The sequence below is a fragment of the Sus scrofa genome, chromosome 2, assembly GCF_054392235.1.
Source record: "Sus scrofa isolate SSC_HxYL_T2T_F1_AM1 chromosome 2, Sscrofa_HxYL_maternal_Yorkshire_Landrace_v2.0, whole genome shotgun sequence".
Classification (NCBI taxonomy): domain Eukaryota; kingdom Metazoa; phylum Chordata; class Mammalia; order Artiodactyla; family Suidae; genus Sus; species Sus scrofa.
The window spans coordinates 9,418,174-9,437,749 of NC_139384.1; the positions used below are offsets into that span (position 1 = coordinate 9,418,174).

The 19,576-nt window shown below is 56.8% G+C and overlaps 1 protein-coding gene across 10 annotated transcripts in view; it reads right to left on the reverse strand.

The window, feature by feature from the left end:
- The window catches only part of INCENP (inner centromere protein), a 34,189-nt gene that overhangs the window by 9,137 nt on the left and 5,476 nt on the right, over nucleotides 1-19,576 (reverse strand). The window contains exons 4-14 of one of the 10 annotated variants that reach the window (XR_014836919.1): nucleotides 17,915-18,651; nucleotides 10,471-10,522; nucleotides 9,624-9,681; nucleotides 9,431-9,539; nucleotides 8,080-8,131; nucleotides 7,514-7,631; nucleotides 7,289-7,434; nucleotides 1,879-1,988; nucleotides 1,684-1,804; nucleotides 1,385-1,507; nucleotides 318-535 (exon numbers count right to left, since the gene is read on the reverse strand). Coding sequence is in view for 1 of the 10 variants with exons in the window: in XM_085010917.1 (XP_084867043.1) it covers nucleotides 318-535; nucleotides 1,385-1,507; nucleotides 1,684-1,804; nucleotides 1,879-1,988; nucleotides 7,300-7,434; nucleotides 7,514-7,631; nucleotides 8,080-8,131; nucleotides 9,431-9,539; nucleotides 9,624-9,681; nucleotides 10,471-10,522; nucleotides 17,915-18,651 (1,833 nt within the window). In the remaining 9 variants the exon portion in view is untranslated. Of the gene's footprint in view, nucleotides 1-317; nucleotides 536-1,384; nucleotides 1,508-1,683; nucleotides 1,805-1,878; nucleotides 2,464-2,785; nucleotides 3,309-3,968; nucleotides 4,304-4,400; nucleotides 5,072-5,293; nucleotides 7,435-7,513; nucleotides 7,632-8,079; nucleotides 8,132-9,430; nucleotides 9,540-9,623; nucleotides 9,682-10,470; nucleotides 10,523-17,914; nucleotides 18,652-19,576 lie in introns of those variants that run through there. The other 9 variants (XR_014836912.1, XR_014836911.1, XM_085010917.1 and 6 more) reach the window with 9 other exon arrangements.

A 19,576-nucleotide genomic window follows, 5' to 3' on the forward strand; every position in this document is an offset into this window, starting at 1 on the left:
TGACCCCCCCGCCCCCAGTCAGCTGAGGACAAAACGCACCAAAGGGGTCGGATCACCCGGCTGGAAGCAGAACCAAGACAAACTCCCAAGTGACTCTGCCATTTACCCCTCGACTCTCCAGTAGGCAACACACCTCGCCAGGGGGTCTGCCTGGTTTGGAGCCAAGAAAAAAAGCCCGTTCTTCTTTTCCAGACCCCCCCAGTGAAGGTGGGAGCCTCTCCAGGTGACAATGACATCTGTCTCTCATCCACACACAGCAGGATGCCTGCGGCCACTTGGAGGGTGGGCCGCCCGCCTCACAGCCAAGGACCCCTCACCTCTCGGCCTGGAGCCGCTCCTGCTCCCGCCGCCGCTCCTGCTCCGCCAGCTGCCGCTCCTGCTCCCTCTTTCTCTCCTGCTCGCGCTGCTCCGCCAGCTGCCGCTCCTGCTCGCGCTGCTCCGCCAGCCTCTTGGCCTCGGCCGCCTTCCGCAGCCGCTCCTGCTCCTCCTCCTTCCTCTTCTGCAGCAGCTCCTGGTGGCGCCGCTCCTCTTCCTCCTGTGAGCAGAGAGCAAGGTCAGGGCCCGGAGGCCAGCCTGGGCTGGAGGCCGGAGGCCCTGTCCCTCCCAGGCGGGTCCGGAACGGCAGGGACTGAGCCCAGGGACACCCCACCAAGGCTCCACCCACAGGGACCCCTGTGACCGGCCTGACGGGCACCTTGGGACAACTTCTTTTGCTGCAGCACATTTGATAGTTAAGGGTACAGGCTGGAGCCAGACCCACGAGCGGGGTGACACTGGACATGTCCAGACGCCCTCTGGCCTCGGTTTTGCCCTCGCTGGTAAAATGGGGACAACAGCAATGCTCACACCTCACGAGGCGGCGGTGACTATACACACGACGCACTGAGAACAGTGCCCGGCACAAAGTCAGTACTTGATAAATTTTAGCCATTGGTATTACAACTCCCTAACGACAAATGTGTGTTCCCTACACTCATAAAACTGACAGTTCCCAGGAAGAGGTAGGTCTGTAATTGTATAGGCAGAACATTTAATCCTCACACCAACCCTATCAGTTAGATATCACTGTTACCTGAGGGAACCAGAGCACAGAGAGGTCAAGGAACCCACCTGGGGTCACACAGCTAATAAATGGCAGAACTGAGATTAGGCATCTGACGCAAGCCCCCACCCTCGACCCTCAGACCTCTGCCTCTACAGACAACAGGAGGCAGGTCACGTGTCACCATCTCCACCTCCGTAGCCTTCTGAGCTTGAGGCCACAAGATCCACCCGGATCAACCCAACGGGGTGGGGGGGTGTGCTCAGCGGTCCCCAGGGCACGGAGGCAGCGCGGTCCTTCCACGCCTCTTCCCCGACGCCTGAGCCCTGCGATCGAGCGCACCTGCTGCAGCCACCTGAGCCGCCGCGCCTCCTCCTCCTGCTTCCTGCGCGCCTCTACCTCCTCCATCTTCTTGGCCGCTGCCTTCTTCTTGGCCTTCTCCTCGGCCAGCCGCTCCTCCTTGGCCTGCGGAGCCCACCCACGGATGCTCAGAACGGACCCCAGGGCCAGTGGACCGACAAGAGAGGGGTGCGGGGGCGTCAAGCCGGAATCTCCCGCGGAAAGTGGGGTGGGCGGGGCCGCCGGGGCTCCGCCCCCTCAAAGCACCGCCCACAGCCCGAGCCCACAGCCCGAGCCAGCACCTTTTCTGTCTTCTCGTCGATCTGAGCAAACTTCTGCTCGATCTGCTTCTTCTTCTCCTCCTTCATCTGCTCCACCCGCTCCCGGGCCTGCAGCACCTTGCGGAGGCGCTCCTCACGCTTCCTGCGGGCACAGGAGGTCACGGGGGCTCCAGCGAGGCTGGGGGGTGAGGGGGCGGCTGGGAGCCGGGCACTTACAGCTTCACCTCCTCCAGCCGCCGCCGCTTGTCCTCCTCCACCTTCTGCCTGCGGAGCTGCTCGGCCTCCTCCTTCCGCCGCAGGTTCTCCAGGCGCTGCCGCTCCTTCTCCTGGGGGTCGGGATGTGGGTGTGTGTGAGCCAGGACGGCCCCCAAAGCCACTAGAGGCAGCACCAGACTGCTTCTGACAGGCAGTCACCCCAATCAGGCGACCCCTTTCCCACCGAGTTGGAGGCCTGGGCTTCAGGCTCTCCTCCAGGGGAACCCAAAGGCCTCCCAGGACCTGAGTCATGAGTGCCATCACCTGAGCCCTGCCAAGTGGTGGGCAAGATCGGAGGTGTCCTCTGATTAGAACTATGTGGAAAGTGTATTTAGAAAAGGAATGAAGGAGTTCCCGTCGTGGCGCAGTGGTTAACGAATCCGACCAGGAACCAGGAGGTTGCGGGTTCGGTCCCTGCCCTTGCTCAGTGGGTTAACGATCCGGCGTTGCCGTGAGCTGTGGTGTAGGTTGCAGACGCGGCTCGGATCCCGCGTTGCTGTGGCTCTGGCGTAGGCCGGGGGCTACAGCTCCGATTCAACCCCTAGCCTGGGAACCTCCATATGCCGAGGGAGCGGCCCAAGAAATAGCAACAACAACAACAACAACAAAAGACAAAAGACAAAAAAAAAAAAAAAAAAAAAAAGAAACGGAATGAAGAACAAGATGGAGAAGGAACAGAAAGGCAGCTTTGAAAGTTACTGTTGGAGTTCCCATCATAACGCAGAGGAAATGAATCCAACTGAGAACCATGAGGTTGCGGGTTTGATCCCTGGCCTTGCTCAGTGGGTTAAGGCTCTGCCAATGCCATGAGCTGTGGTTCAGGTCAGACATGGCTCAGATCTGGCGTGGCTGTGGCACAGGCTGGCAGCTGTAGCTCCAATTGGACCCCTAGTCTGGGAACCTCCATGTGCTTCGAGTGTGGCCCTAAAAAGCAGAAGAAAAAAAAAAGTTACTGTCAATGTTCTATTTAAAGGGGTAGGTGGATACACATGTTAATTTATTATTATTATGCTTTATAACTTTTATGCTATGGGTGTACACACACTCTTTTGTGTGCATCAACTACTTCCTAATAGTTAAAAAAAAAATTAAAAAAAAGAAAATATTGCCAAATGCTAACAGAGGTAGGCTGATGAGGTAGGTTAGGTATGCTATTTTTTCCTCTTTATTTCCCAAACTTCCTGTGATATGACTACATAATCATTTCAAAGACAACTTTTCTTTTTTTTTTTTTTTTTTTTGTCCTCTGTCTTTTTAGGGCAGCACCCGTGGCATACGGATGTTCCCAGGCTAGGGGTCGAATTAGATCTGTAGCTGCCGGCCTGCACCACAGCCACAGCAATGCCAGATCCGATCCATGTCTGTGACCTACACTGCAGCTCACGGCAATGCTGGATCCTTAACCCACTGAGTGAGGCCAGAGATCAAACCCGCTTCCTCATGGATACTAGTTGGGTTCGTTAGCCATTGACCCATGACAGGAACTCCTCAAAGACAACTTTTAAAAGTACTAGATGCTTTTTAAAGCAGATTCATGCTGGGACCTCCTGCCTCCGCAGGCCCAGAAGGACCCAGGGGCATGGCCATAGCAGTGGGCTCCCAGCTATCCCTGGCCAAGGACAAGACTGGTGCTTTACCCCTAATAGTCAGGGGATGAGGGTGGAGGCTGGGACCCAGACCAGAGCCCCCAGCCCTCACCCCAAACTGGTTTTCATCAGACTCCCACCCATCGGCCCCTCCCTCCTTGCACTAGTTACTGTTTCTCCTTGGCCACTCATGGCTCTTTAAGCAGATTTCCCACCTGAAAATACGGCCCCAAGGTAATACCATCCTAAGGATGGTGAGAAGGGGTCTGGTTACGGGTGAGATGCAGAAGACATGCCACCGTCTCTCCCACTAGATGTGGCTATAAAATCTACGCGAATGCACAGAGCAGCTATTTGAGGCCTCTGCAAGGTAGACAGCCGCAGGCAGATGGAAAGGATACCAGACTTTGAAGCATCAGCAAACTAGCAACGAGCTGACACCAATGCCAAGATGCTATGTGGGAATGATTTGACAAAGACTTTAATGTAGCTATGACAAAAAAATGAGTCAGTAAGTAATCATAAGGAGCTCCCATGTGGCTTAGAGGATTAAGCATTGTCACTGCAGCGGCTTGGGTTGCTGCTATGGCCTGGGTTCAATCCCTGGCCCGGAAACATTGCCATGAGTGCAGCCAAAACCCCCCAAATAATCAGAGGCCTTCTTAAAACAGCTTGGAAAAATAGGAAATCTCAGCAAGTAGAAGAGCTAAACAAGAACCAAATGGAAATTTCCGACTAGGAACCATGAGGTTGCAGGTTCCATCCCTGGCCTCACTCACTGGGTTAAGGATCCAGTGTTGCTGTGAGCTGTGGTGTGGGTCACAGACACGGCTCAGATTTGGCGATGCTGTGGCTGTGGTGTAGGCTGGTGGCTACAGCTCCGATTAGACTCCTAGCCTGGGAACCACCATATGCCGTGGGTGCGTCCCTCAAAAGACAAAAAAAAAAAAAAAAAATCAAGGGACCTCCCCCCCCCAAAAGATAATAAAGGGAAACAAACAAACCAACAAACCCAAAGGGAATAGCTGACAATAATAAAACAGTAGAATTATATCCAAACATATCACTAAATATATCAAATAAAAGACATCGTTAGATTTTAAAAAGAAAAAAACAAACAAAAAGCCACCCTGACTATCTAATAGATGGAGAAGCTCTAAGATATCTACAAGGAACTGACTTCAAATGGAACGACGGAGGTTGAGTTCAAAGGCCTCATGAGAGAAGCCAGTCTCGAGAAGTCACCTGTTGTAGGATTCTAGTCACACGACACTCTCGAAGACAAAACTACAGTGACAGAGAACAGGGGTTAGCTAGGGGTAGAGCAGAGTTTAGGGGGGTGATGGAACGGTTCTGGATCCCAACTGTGGAAGCGGTTCCATAAAGCTATTACTGTCACGAAGGAGAGATTTTACTGTATAATTTTTTTTTTTTTTTGTATTTTTGCTATTTTTCTTGGGCCGCTCCCACAGCCTATGGAGGTTCCCAGGCTAGGGGTCGAGTTGGAGCTGTAGTTGCCGGCCTACACCACGGCCACAGCAACTTGGGATCCGAGCTGCGTCTGCAACCTACACCACCACCCACGGCAACGCCAGATCCTTCACCCACTGAGCAAGGCCAGGGATCGACCCCGCAAACTCGTGGTTCCCAGTCAGATTCGTTAACCACTGAGCCACGACTGGAACTCCTACTGTATAAATTCTTAACATACATTTTACTATATATTTTTTTAATACAAGCTTTTTTTGGGGGGGGGTCTTTTGTGCCTTTTCTAGGGCTGCTCCCGTGGCATATGGAGGTTCCCAGGCTAGAGGGTGAATCGGAGCTGAACCCGCCGGCCTACACCACAGCCACAGCAATGCGGGATCTGAGCCACGTCTGAGACCGACACCACAGCTCCCGGCAACACCGGATCCTTAACCCACTGAGCGAGGCCAGGGAACGAACCCGCATCCTCGTGGATCCTAGCTGGGTTCTTAACCGGCTGAGCCACAACAGGAACTCTGCAAAACAGGTTTTCGTCCTGAAGCCTGAGTGCTAGTATTTCTAAGCCCAGGTCAGAAAATTTATCTTGTTGCACTGTGAATTTTACAGAAGATGAGAGTCGTTCATGTCACAGAATCTGTGCTTCCTCGCTACCCCAACCCTGGAAGATGAGCCGCTCCCCACAGGCCACTGTCAAGGCCAAAGCGGGGGGCAGGAGGAACCCAAAAGCTTGTGCAGCCTCTTCTGCCTCCAGGGGCCTCAAAGGCACAGGCTCTCTGCCGTCCAGCAAGCCCTGCATGCCAAGCCCTGTGCTGGGTGCCAGACACACATTCGCCTCTGGTTCATCCAATCTCCGCGAACGGACCTGGCACCACATTAGGTACCGAGGAAACCTGGGCCCGAAGGTCAGGCAACCAGTCTAAAGCCCCAACGACCTGCCTCGCTCCCCTGGTCTCCTGAGGACTGTCTCACCCACCAGAGGCCCCTGCAGGGACCTGGGCTCCCCGGAGCAGGAAAGGGCCCCTCTCTGTCACCCCCGTGAGCCCTGAGAGGCTCCGGTCTTCGAGGAACAGGTAGTCCCTTACAGGAGGAAGAAGCCCAAGGCTGGCTCGCTGCTGTGGGCATCTCTGGCACAAAAATAGGTGCATAACGACCACACAGACAGGCTGCTGGCTGGCATACCGGATGGCATGCCATCGCCCTGTCCACCTAGAGGGGACCAGCCTCCTCATAGGAAAGGCAAGTTCAGGGCCTGCCTGACCAGCTGCTGGGGCCCTAAGACCCTCGGCTGGAGGCAGAAGCCCTCCTAGTAGGAGGTCCTTCAAAGTGCCACGGGACACCAAAGGGCTGAGGGGGCTCAGCCCTCCAGCTCCTCAGGAGCCCCGGGAGCTGGGACCATGGGCCAAGCAGGTCCCAGCTCCCCGCAGCTCCCCGCACACGACTGGTGTCCAGCCCAGCTCTGGGGTATCTGAGAGAACAGCTTCTGTGGCCTTCTTTCCAGGAGACACTGCTGACAGTTCCAGTGTCCCCTGGCAGACCCAGACCTCCTTGTCCCCCACTGCCCTCCCCCGCCCCGCTGCCTCAAGGCAGCAATGCAGGTCTGTGACCTAGTCCATCTCAGTGGCTCGGGATCAGATGTCTGTTCTCTTCGAAGCCCCAGACCCTGAGCAGGAGCCCAGCAGCGGGGAGGTGGGAGGGAGGTGGCTGGAGGGGAACAGTGCAAGATGCCACCACCCCCCCACACCCCCCGTAACACTCCCGCCTATGTTAGTGCTTCTACAGGTGCTGTCAGTTTCACAGAACAGGGCGACAGCAGGTAAGTGGAGGGGCCAGGTCACAAGTGTAAGGGAAGGCTTTACTTACAACGAAGCTGCTCTGTGGAGGAGAGGAGACAAGGAATGAGCCGAGAGTTAATGCCACGTGGGGAACATTCTGGAAAGCAGGCCACCCTCCTGGCCCACGAGCCTGCTTGGGGCCTGTACCCTCTCATCAGAAGCTCCCCCCACCCCCCCAAGTGTCACCCAGCCCCAGTAAGTCAGTGTCCATGTGTGTCCCTCACCTTAACTACTAGAGCCACCGGGAGGGAAAGGGGGCCGTGTGTGAGATGGACAGTGGCCACCAAGGCCAGTGCTGCGACTTCCCAACCCAGGGTCCAACAGGTCAGGACTGTCCCCCCATGTTAAGGCAGCCCATGGCCACAGAGGCTTGAGCTGGTCCTTGACCGATGCCTGGCCACCCCTGCTCTGGCCCAGACCCAACTGGTCCCAGCGGCCCGGGGACAGATGGCAGCCTTCGGCCACGCCGCCCTCACCTTGGGGTCCACGCGCAGGGGGGTGTTGCGCTTAATGAAGGATTTCATGATGCTGCTGTGCGGGGTCGAGGTCGGGGTCATGAGCATCTGGTTCCTCTGCACGGTGTGCAGGAAGGTCCGGAGGGGCCGCACCACCTGCAGACGGGCGGGGACTGGGGTCAGGAAACTTGGGGGCGGGGGCGGGGGTGCCGAGGGAGGGCAGAGGCCCACTCACCTTGCTGGCGGGACAGGGCGGGGACGGGGTCTTGCTCCTGGGCGGCTGCAGCTCCTCATCCTCCAGCTGCTGCTCCTCATCCAGCTCGCTCACCGCCTGCTTGTAGCTGCGCTTCCTCCTGCCAAGGCACAGCGGCAGCGGCGTCGCGGGGCCGGCCCTGGTGTCCTCACCAGCGCCCCCGCCAGACCCCAGGAAAGGCCACCCCTGAGACCAGAACCGGGCCCAGCTCCCGGGCCTCCAGACTGAAAGGTACTGCAGAGGTGGGGGGTCTCCCTGACCGACCCTCTGCTGCCCGGTCAGAGCAAGGGAAGGGACCCGTTCAAGGTCACAGAGCCAGGAGGACGCAGAAGGATCAGGCCTGGGATCTGGTGGCTGGGTCCCAGGCCAGGCTCGTCCTACAGCATCGAGCCACTGCCCTCCTTAATCCGAGCGCCAGGCCCCACCCCTGCTGAGATGAAACACAGGCCCCTGAGCCCACGCCCACCCTCCCCTAGAGAGGACCCAAGGCTCACGCCCATCTGGGCCCCTCAGGCTAGTGGCCTGCACACCCCTTCCCGGATGCAAACCTGACACTCTGGGGTGGCTCCTTGGGGCCATCTGCTTGGTCAGTCCTGGCCTCTGTGAAGAGAGCAGTCTCAGTGAGGCAGCAGGGGGGGCCGTGGAGGGGTCGGGGAGGTCGCCCACCAGCAGCAGCTATGGCAAGGGTGAGGCTCTCTCCCTGGCCGACCCCAGGGTGGCCAGGAGCAGAAGCATCAGCTCTGGCACCAACTGGCCTTACAAATCCATGGATGTGCAGAGCCAGCACGCCATCCCCAGCCCACGGACCCCTCGCCTCTATGGCTGGCCAGTGACGAGAATGGCAGGACAGTGCCATCAAGGTGGCCCCACCACGTCCCACCCACCTCTAACACCGAGAGGAGGTGGTGCCCCTTCCAGAGTAGAATCCCGTGGATGCTGCAAGCTCTCAGAGACCCCTAGACTGACTGCAAAATCCCACTCCTGGAGTTCCCATTGTGGCGCAGTGGTTAATGAATCCGACTAGGAACCATGAGGTTGCGGGTTCAATCCCTGGCCTTGCTCAGTGGGTTAAGAATCCGGCGTTGCCGTGAGCTGTGGTGTAGGTCTCAGATGTGGCTCGGATCCCGAGTTGCTGTGGCTCTGGCATAGGCTGGAGGCTACAGCTCCGCTTAGACCCCTAGCCTGGGAACCTCCACATGCCGTGGGTGCGGCCCTAGGAAAAAAAAAAAAAAAAATCCCACTCCTCCCAGCCCCGTTCAGCTGGGGCTGGCACAGGGGTGGGGCTCCTGAGCAGGGCTGACAGGTGGGGTGCAGGTCAGTACGTCTTGCTTCAGTGCCATGGCTCCGCATCCCACCCCCTGGCTCTTCCCCACTCTTTACTCCAAAGGGTCCTGGCAGCCCCCTGGGCTCTGTGGGGCTGGCCCGGCCGTGGTCCCTAACCCTGTCGGGGGAGCAGTGCTCAGGATCTCACAGCTACGGTGCTCTTCCCATCAGGGAACGTGGGCTGGGCCCTAGAGCCCTCGGCTCTCCCACCCTGTTGAGACAGAACCCACACTGGTGAGCAGTGAGCCAGCGGCAGAGACAAAACACCAGAACGCGAGTCCTGGTATTTACCGCCCAGCATGGAGTTCCTCCCGCTCCCTGCGGAGGGAGGCTCAAGGCCGTGACAGCGGGTGTCCCAATTCAGGTGTTTCCCCAGCTTCCTGCACCCACCGGCCTCGGCCACTGGTTGGAAGGTGAAACCTGCAAACTCCAAGATCTCCGCACCCTGGGTCTCATTTCCCTTCGGCCTCACAGCCCAGAAAATCGGGCTCCCCCCTCCCCCAAAAGAAAGTCAGGCTGGGCTGCTAAGGCCCGCACGGCCCTGGGTGTCCACACCAGCAGGCCAGAAAGACTCACCCTGCTGCCCTTCGGAGGGCGTGCCTGCTGCAGGCTGCGAGCCGGGCGTGCTGATGGCGATCTTGGTGGCACTGTGGAGCCGCAAGGTGCTGTCATTGTTCTTGGGGACCTAAGGGAAGCACCAAGGCTTCAGGGGTCTGCACCCGGGACAGGCAGGCCTTGAGCCCGCCCCTCCCTGGCCTGCCCGCCTTACCTCCGGCTGGGCCACCACCTCAGGCTCAGCTTCCTCGCTGGGCTCCTTTGCCTTGGGGCTGGAAGCAGAGCAGGGGACACTGTGGGACCCGCCCAGCCCAAGCCTCCCCACGGGAGCTCCTCCCCCACGCAGCGATCCAGGAGGGATCCACACAGATGCCTGGCCTGGGCCTCGAACCCATAGCCGCCGGCAGCCCGGGACAGGCAGCTTCTGAATTTGCCTTCACGTATACGCCATCAGGGCCTCAACTCCGGGTATCTGCCATTCCCCAGCTCTGCCTCCACCGCTTGGGCCTGGATGAGCCACATCTCTTTTAAGGCCTGTTCTCCACTTACCATGGGGCCAGCAAAGCCAGAGGGCCGACCCAGTCACCCCCATCGCCCCATCCCAGGCACTGACTCTCTGCTCCAAAGCAAGGGTACCAGGGGTGGGAGAGGGGATAGGGTGACGGCAGGACATGGCCTCCAAGAAAAGCAGTGCTAGCCCAAAGCGGGGCTGGGGTGTAAAGCTGGAGCAGGGGGCGATCCCAACCCCTATGCCACCCACCCCAATTTGAGGTGGCTCCTTGTGGCTGTACTGGCTTATCCACAGGCCTATGGATTTACCAACCTATGGAGCCCAGGCCCCTGGGTAAGGTTTGGAGGGGTCAAGGCTGGGCCAGGGCTGATGAGTGATGCTGACCAGCCATTTGGGAAGGCCTGACATCTGTGTCCTCACTGCCTAGTGAGGTTGGGGTAGGGGCAGGGCTGCAGCAGTGGGCAGCCTGGGGGCAGCCCCGATGGGGAAGGAAGGCCTCCATCTGGGGGGCTCCCCTGGACAGCTTCCCAAGTCCTGGAACCGAACTCACCTGACTTTCTGGGGCACCTCAACATTCAGGAGCCTCTCCAGGTAACTGTGGCCTGACAGAAAAAAACCAAGGAACAAAAGATGCCTCAGAACCAGCCAGGTGCCGCTCCAAGAGGTGCAGGGAGCCAGGCTCGGGTGGGGGCCTGGCCACGTCTCCTCCATAGCCAGACCCTTGTCACCTCACAGACCCCTCCCCCTTCACTCCACAGCCCCTCCCTCCTCCCTGGGTCCCTGCTGTCTGCACTCCTAGCGTCCTTGTCTCCTGCGCCTTCCCAGCTGGTAACATCCCCACTGGACGGCACACCCTGGCTCCCTCCCTGGGCTGGGAGTATCTCGGGAAGCCCGGGGCCGACACAAAGCAGCTGACTCATTCAACAAACACTCCCAAAGGGCCTACTATGTTCCGGGCCCTGGAGACCCAATGGAGAGCCAACCAGACCGGGCCGCTACTTGGTCCAGAAAATCCTCAGATGAGCCTGTAACCACGCGGGGTAGGTGCCACGACAGAAGAGAGCAGAGGCCTTAGAAAGCCTACGAGGGGGAGCTGAGCTGGTCTAAGGAGGTGGCCCTCGGGGAGGGGGAGGGAGGAGGAAGCCGGGGGCCAGGGGTTCACAAGTGAACTCCCGGCTCCTCCGGCCCAAGACCCGGCCGGGGACACGCCAAGTCCTGAGCGTTTTCACCTCGTGCCAAAGTGTCGCTTTCCCTTCTCACAGTGTTAAGACGGGCCTTGCAAACAAGGTGTGAAACCGAAGTGCACCCACGCTCAGGTCGGAAACGTCCGGTTTCACCTAAGCACGTCCTGGGAGTGGAAACTATTCATTTTATTAACTCTGAACCTAAGCACGTCTTTCTATTACACTGTGTGATCACGCGGGAGGTGGGTGAAATGCCCTTTGGCTGCATCGCCAAGTCTCTGAAAAGCATGAGGTCTGACGTCTCGGCTGAGCGGGCCCCCCTTTCCATTTGTTATTGTATGTTTTCTTTTTACAGCCGCACCCGCGGCATATGGAAGTTCCCAGGTTGGGGCTGGATCAGAGCTGCAGCTGTCGCCACGCCACAGCCACAGCAGTGCCAGATCCGAGCTGCATCTGTGAACCTATGATGCAGCTCATGGCAACGTCGGATCCTTAACCTACTGAGCGAGGCCAGGGATGGAACCCACATCCTCACAGAGACTATGTCAGGTTCTTAACCTGATGAGCTAAAATGGGAACTCCTATTTTATTTATTTATTATTTACTTTTTGGCCGCACCCTTGGCATGAGGAACTTCCCCAGGCCAGGGATCGAACCCATACCACAGCAGTAAGCCGAGCCACAGCAGTGACAATGCCAGATCCTTAACCTGTCGAGCCACCAGGGAACTCCCTGTTCCCCCACCCCTGCCCCTTAATGGAATGCTGTTTTTAAGTCAAAGAATAACTAATAAACTATGGCTAATCAAGGTTGGAGAGTTGGCAGACATCTTAAAAATGAACAAAGTGAGCCTGCTGCTTAAAAAAAAAAAAAAAGAAAAAAAAAACCCACAAAGAACAGTATTCACTGCCAAGAATAAAAAATTGACCTGTCCACAAAGGCAAAAACAGCATTTTGGAAAACATGTATCCACTGCCATGAGCTTCATAGCTTCCTAAAACCTGAAGACATTTCTGATGAGATCAGAAAGCAAATGTGGGAGTTCCCGTCGTGGCGCAGTGGTTAACGAATCTGACTAGGAACTATGAGGTTGCAGGTTCGGTCCCTGCCCTTGCTCAGTGGGTTAACGATCCGGCGTTGCCGTGAGCTGTGGTGTAGGTTGCAGACGCGGCTCGGATCCCGCGTTGCTGTGGCTCTGGTGTAGGCTTGGCAGCTACGGCTCCAATTCGGCCCCTAGCCTGGGAATCTCCATATGCCGCGGGAGCGGCCCAAGAAATAGCAACAACAACAACAACAAAAAAAGAAAGCAAATGTGCCCTTTTTAAAAAAATATTTAATGAAACGAGTTGACATCTTGGAGTTCCCATCGTGGCTCAGGGCTTAATGAACCCAACTAGTATTCATGAGGACGCAGGTTCGATTCCTGGCCTCGCTCAGTGGGTTAAGGATCCGGCATTGCCGTGAGCTGTGGTGTAGGTTGCAGATGTGGCTTGGATCTGGCGCTGCTGTGGCTGTGGTGCAGGCCAGCGGCTACAGCTCCGATTGAACCCCTAGCCTCGGAACCTCCATATGCCATGGGTTCGGCCCTAAAAAAAAAAAAAAAAAAAAAAAAAAAAAAAAGACAAAGAATGTTGACATTGGAAGATGTGTCTAACTCAGTGTATTCGTGAGGGTGTACCAATTATCTGAAAGAAGAATGTGCACGATTATCTGAAAAGGCTTTTAAAGTGTTCTTCCCTTTTCCAACTACCTCACTGTGTGAGGCCAGATCTTCACAAATTTTAATCCAAACAACACAATGCAACAGACTGAATGTAGAACCCAGCTGTCTTCTTTCAAGCCACACAGAAATGGGATCTACAAAATGTAGAATAAGGCCAGTCTCCTCCTATATTTTTGTTTGGACAGCAGTGATTTTTTTCTTAAAAAAAAAAAAAAAACTAGGAGTTCCTGGTGTGGCTCGGTGGGTTAAGAACCTGACTAGAACCCGTGAGGATGCAGGTTTGATCCCTGGCCTCGCTAGTGGGTTAAAGGATCTGGCATTGCCACGAGCAGCAGTGTAGGTTGCAGACATGGCTTGGGTGTGGTGTTGCTGTGGCTGTGGTGTAGGCCAGCAGCTACAGCTTGGATCTGACCTCTAGCCTGGGAATTTCCATACGCTGCATGTGCGGCCCCAAAAAGACCAAAAAAAAAAAAAAAAAAACCAAACTAACTTTAACAGGTAATAGGTTTTTGGTATTTTTGTTTTTTTGGACAAGGTGTGCAAAGGTTTGATGTGTGAGCTCAGTTCCCAGACCAAGGTCTGAACCCAGGTTGCAGTGGTGAAAGTGCTGAGTCCTAACCAATAGACTACCAGGGAACTCCCATGTTTGGTTTTTGTTTTTGTTTAGGGCCACACCCGTGCCATATGGAGGTTCCCAGGCTAGGGGTCTAATTAGAGCTGTAGCTGCCAGCCTATGCCAGAGCCATAGCAACATGAGATCTGAGCCGCATCTGCGACCTATACCACAACTCAGGGCAACACCGGATCCCCAACCCACTAAGCGAGGCCAGGGATCGAACCCGCAACCTCATGGTTCCTAGTCAGATTAGCTTCTGCTGTGCTATGACGGGAACTCCGAGGTTTGTTATTTTTATATTAAAGTCTTAAACAATATCTTCAATGTTTGGAGTTCCCTGATGGCCTAGTGGATTAAGGACCCAGCACTGTCACTGCTGTGGCTCAGGTTCGATCCGTGGCCTGGGAATTTTTGCATGCCAAAAAAAAAAAATTTTTTTTAAATTTTCTATATCAAAATAGTATGTGATATTAATATAAAACATAAAATAACTAATGTTAAGAATTGTGACTCTTCATTTTAATTTCTTTTTTTTTCTTTTTTGTCTTTTTAGGGCCGTACCCAAGCATACGGAAGCTCCCAGGCTAGGGGTTGAATTGGAATTACAGCTGCCAGCCTACTCTACAACCATAGCAATGCCAGATCTGAGCCACGTCTGTAGCCTACACCACAGCTCACAGCAACATTGGATCCCTAACCCACTGAGCAAGGCCCGGGATTGAACCCACATCCTCATGGATACTAGTCAGATTCGTTACTGCTGAGCCAAGACGGGAACTCCCATTTTAATGTCTAAAACAGTAACTAACAATCAATAGATAGAGAGCCTTCATAATTAAGAGCTCTTTGCGGGCCTCGATAATTTTGAAGTCTGAAAGAAGGGGCTGAGTCTAAAAGTTGAGAGGTACCGGTCTAGGCAGAAGGAACAGCAAGTGCCAAGGCCAGGAGGCTTTGCTGGGTACAGAAGAGCGGGGGCTGGGCTGCAACATCTGAACCATAGCAGCCTGGCCAGAAATGAGGCTGAGAGGCAGCTGGGGTGCAAGGGAAAGAGGGGAGGCTGGAAGCAAGGACCCTCCTGGGGTGAGGTGGGCAGGCCTGGGGGAGTGGGAGGGGCGGTACCGGGCCAGGCTCTGTAGCCAGGAGACACAGCCCCTCACCCCTCCTGCCCGCCCCCACCCCGCCTCCCATCCCAGCTCAGGGCTCGGGTGAGGAGGCAGAAGGGTGAGAAGACGCCCATGTGACTGCACAACGATTCCACCCCGAGCAAAGACTTCTCTGGAATGTTAATTGCCATCTGCATGCCACGCGGGCCTCAGGAGGGCCTGGTGGCAGGGAGGAGGTCTGGAGGAGCCAAGGGCCTGTTCCCAGATCCAGAGGTGGCTGGGGCACCCAAGGAGGAGCCTGGCCTGTCCAGCAGGGCCCTCAGGAAACCCCGAGGCAGTGGCCCTGGGCCGCCTGACCACTTCAGAGCCCACCTGCCCTCAGGGCTGCAGCCACACTGCTCTGCCCAGTGGCTCTGTTTGGCCAAGTGTGCATCCCACCAGGAGTGCGTACGTGCGTGTGTTAATGCCTCCATCCAGCAGCCCGTTGCCCCAGGGTACCACCCTGCTCCAGAGGCTCCCCAGTGTCACTGGCGGCCCTCTCTCTCTGCTCCTCCGCTGCCAGGCTTCCTTCCCCTCGCGCAGGAACAAGCTACCTCAAATCCTTACACCAAGGGCTGCTTCTAGGGGGACCAAAACGCCCCACCTCCGATCTGCCCGCCCAGTCAAGGCCTGGGCATCAGCCAAGGCCTCCAGGCGGCAGCCTCTCCCCTCCCTGCTTCACACCCTCAGGCGCCCCCCGCAGGGTCAGCCGGGCCACACTCCACTGAGCTCCAGGGACACGGGCCTCCAGGGGTTTGAGCCTCTTGTTTTGTTTTGATCTAGACCAACTGAGCTGTACCACAGCTGAGCACTAAGATGGGTCCTCTGCCCACATTCAAGGCAGGGGTTCTACCCATTTAACAGATGGGGAAACTGAGGTTTGGAGAAGGGTGAGCCCAGGTTGCCCAGGCTCTGTGTGACTCCAGGGCTTAACTACCAGCTTTGCTGGTCTGCCTTCCTTCCACAGGGTCAAAGGCAAATCAAACCAGAAGCCCCCCCCCACCCAGTGCAGGGTGGGGTCGTGGGGGAGGAGCAAATGGAAAAGCATAGAGCTTCCAGAAGTCTGATCCTGAGGCTGGGGAGGGCCTTTAGAGTCTCCCCCACCCCCACCCCCGACCCTCCCTCTAGCGCTCTAGGCTTGCCTGCCCCCTGGGCTCTGCCCAGGATCAGATTCTGGCCCGAGGAACTCTCCAAGGCAGGTCAGAACCACCCCGCCCTTCCGAGAATCTAAAAATGGGCAGGGTGCCAGACTGCATGTCTGCACGAGGCCCAGAGTGTGTGATCCGGGGCCCCAGGCCCGGGAGTGAGCCCCTCCCCAGGCAGGGAAGAGACTGGGCCAGGTAAGGTGCCCTCACCTGCCTGACGGCCCACCCCGTGGCTTTCCACCAGGCCTCCTCAGCAAGCGGCCCACCATCCCGGAAAGGACGAACCACGAGGGGCTCAAGCTTCTGCTTCCTGATGTACAGACCAGTGGCCTCCTTAAGCCTTAGTTTAATTCAAGCAAAACCTGGCCTGTCCTCTCCACTGATCCCACTGCCTTGTCCTCCTCTGGCTGGACCCTGCAGCCTCCTACCTGGCCTCCCTGCCTTGTTCCCGCCCTTCTTCTGGGCCATTTTCCACACAGTGCTGGAACTTTCCAAGAGCCATCAAGAAGCCCCATCCTCCATGTCAGCCCAAGCCCAAGCCCCTTGTATGACACATAAGCCCCAGATATCCTAAGACTTGCCATCTCAGGCCTCGGGGCCTCCGTACGAGCTGTTCCCTCTGCTGGGGATACCCTTCCCCACATTTCTGCCACCTGGCAAAAGCCCAGGCAGCCTTCGAAATCTTCCCGGCTCAGACCCCACCTCCTCCATGCAGACCGCCCTGACTCTTAGAGCTGCCTGTCTCTCTCTGGGCCTCATGACACCTGCTCCCACTGGGACAAGGATCCCTGGAGCTGGGATCAGAGGATGATGAAAACAGCTAATGTTAGAGAGTTTCCTTGCGGCACAGTGGGTTAAGGACCTGGCCTTGTCACTGCAGTGGCTCAGGTCACTGCTGATGCAAGTCCGATCCCAGGCCTGGGAACTTCCATATGCTGCAGGCATAGCCAAACAAAACAAAACAAAACAAAAAAACAAAAAAAACCCAGCTAACATTCCCTACATGGCAGGCACTACATGGGTTAATAAGAAAGCCCCGCGACTCTTTGAGGTGATGCTATTGTTACCCGGCTGACAGATGAGAAACTGTAACCCGTAAAGGAATTCCTGTAACCTGCCCAAGGTCAAGGTGCCGGTAAAGGGCCGAGCGGGCACTCAGACCCAGCGATCTGTCCCTCCCGGAACGCGTACACTGTGGTGAGAATTCCTATCTCTTCAGCGCAGGATCTCCAGGCCAGTTACGGTAACAGGAGGCGGCCCACAAACACAGTGACTTCGAGTGAGCCTCTTCAGGAGGGAAGGGGAGCAGGCCGGCCCTGGCGAAAAGGCCCAGGTTCCAGCTCAGCAGGGCATCAACCATAGGGACACAGTGGCCAACGGCCCTGGACCTCAGTGTCCTCATTTGTAAAGCAAGAGCGTTGGACCATATCTGGCCTGTCCGACGTGGTGGCCACAAGCTACGTGGGGCAGTTTCAGTCTGAACTACGTCAAACGTAATACCACTAAAAATCCAGTTCCCGAATCAAAACTAGTCACATTTTGAGGGCTCAACAGCCACAAGGGGGGAGTTCCCACTGCGGCACAACAGGTTAAGGACCCGGTTTTGTCTCTGTGAGGGCACGGGTTTGAGCTCCAGCCCAGCACAGTGGGTTAAGGATCCAGCATTGTCACACTGTGGCACAGGTCATAGCTACAGCTCAGATCCTATCCCTGGCCCGGGAACTTCCAAGCGCTGTGGCCGAAAAGGAGGGAAAGAAGCCGCTGGTGACGAGCATATAAGAAGGCACAGGGAGTTCCCATCTTGGCGCATCGGAAACGAATCCGACTAGGAACCATGAGGTGGCGGGTTCGATCCCTGGCCTCCTCCGTGGGTTAAGGATCTGGTGTTGCTGTGAGCTGTGGTATAGGTCGCAGACGCAGCTCGGATCTGGCATTGCTGTGGCCCTGGCATAGGCCGGCAGCTATAGCTCCGATTCGACCCCTAGCCTGGGAACCTCCATATGCGGTTGGTGCGGCCCTAAAAAGAAAAAAAAATACAAAAAAAAAAAAAGACGGCACAGATCTGGAACATTTACGTCGCGGCAGAAAGTTCTGCGGACAGCTCCTTGCGAGATGGGGCCCAGAGGCCCTCCGGCTGAGCCAGGCACAAAGGACCACCCACCACACCCTTGACCCCAGACTCACAGATGATGCGGGCAGAAGCAGCCGGCTCTTTGGTGGCCTTCTTGGCAATCTTTCGGCTTGATCTTCGGACGGTGCTCTGCTCTTTGGAAACCTGGGCGGACTGCTGGGCCGGCAAGACCTGGGAGCCCGGGGTGATCAGGCTGCGCCGCACTGACCGCCGGTCCACGCGGGAGCCCGTGGGCGTGGAGAAATTATCTGGCAGGATGGGCGCCAGCACCCGCTCCTGCCACGGGGAGGCTGGAGAGCCAGGCGAGTCCTGCGGGCCCGGGGAGGCCACCGCGATCCGGAGCTTGGAGGCGGAGCGCCCTGCTCCGACCCCTCGGCCCTTGGGGCCCTGGGGTGTGGTCATCAGGGAGCTCACGGTAACGGGCTCCGGTCTGCTGGCCTCTGACTTCTTGGGCGTTGAGTCCTCATCCGTGGAGGCCGGGGCCTGGGCAGTGTGGAGCTGGCTGAGGTGCTGCTCGGCGCTCTGGCGCTCGCTGGCACCTATCTCCACCATGGGCACCAGCGGGCATGGGGCCAGGCTATCCCTGGGCTTCTTGGTCAGCGTCGTGGGAGACTCAGGGGCCATCGCCGTCACTGCCGCAGTGGCAGTGGCAGCGGCGGCCGTAGCACGGGTCACCCGCCGCAGGACGGAGCCGTTTTCTGCCACCACCGTGGCCAGCTTCTCCACCTTGTCCTTGCTGCGGAGGTGCCAGGAGCTCAGCTGGCTGCTCCGAGTCTTTCTGCGGGACAACCTGCCGGAGGAGGCAGAGCAGAAGCTGAGATGCCCCAGAGGGGCAGGGAGGCTCCTCAAGATTCGGCTGGAGGCACTGGCCTCCCCCCCAAAAGTTGCCGGCTGGCATGGAGCCTGAAGCAGGGGACTAAGAAGCAGGCTCTGCCCCCCTCTAGCCGTGAGGCCCCGGCAGGTCCCCTGTGAGCCTCAGTCTCCCTACCCAGAAATTAGGATAACATCAGTCCTCCCGGAACTGCTGGGAAGATTAACTTCATATAAACCTCCCGCTGACGGAGGTCACTTGTTGCCAAGCACCCTGCTGGAGGCTTCACTCACACTGTCGCTTCATCCACAAGATGGTCCTGAGAGGCAGGGACCACGATCCTCACTTTATTTTATTCATTCTTTTTTTTTTTTTTTTTTGGTCTTTTTGCCTTTTCTAGGGCCGCTCCTGTGGCATATGGAGGTTCCCAGGCTAGGGGTCGAATTGGAGCTGTAGCCACTGGCCTACACCAGAGCCACAGCAACGCCAGATCTGAGCCGCATCTGCAACCTACACCACAGCTCACGGCAACGCCGGATCCTTAACCCACTGAGCGAGGCCAGGGATCGAACCCACAATCTCATGGTTCCTAGTCGGATTCGTTAACCACTGCACCACGACGGGAACTCCTATTCATTCATTTTTTATGGCTGCCCCCACGGCCTGTGGAGGTCCCCGGGCCAGGGACTGAACCTGAGCCACAGCTGTGACCTATACCACAGCTGTGGCAACACCAGATCCTTTAACCCACTGTGGTGGGCCGGGGATCGAACCTGCACCTTGGCAGCAACACAAGCGGCTGCAGTCGGATTCTTAACCCACTGCACCACGGTGGGAACTCCCTATTATCCACACTTGAGATTTGAGAAAACCGAGGTTCAGAGAGATAGAAAAGCACCCAAGG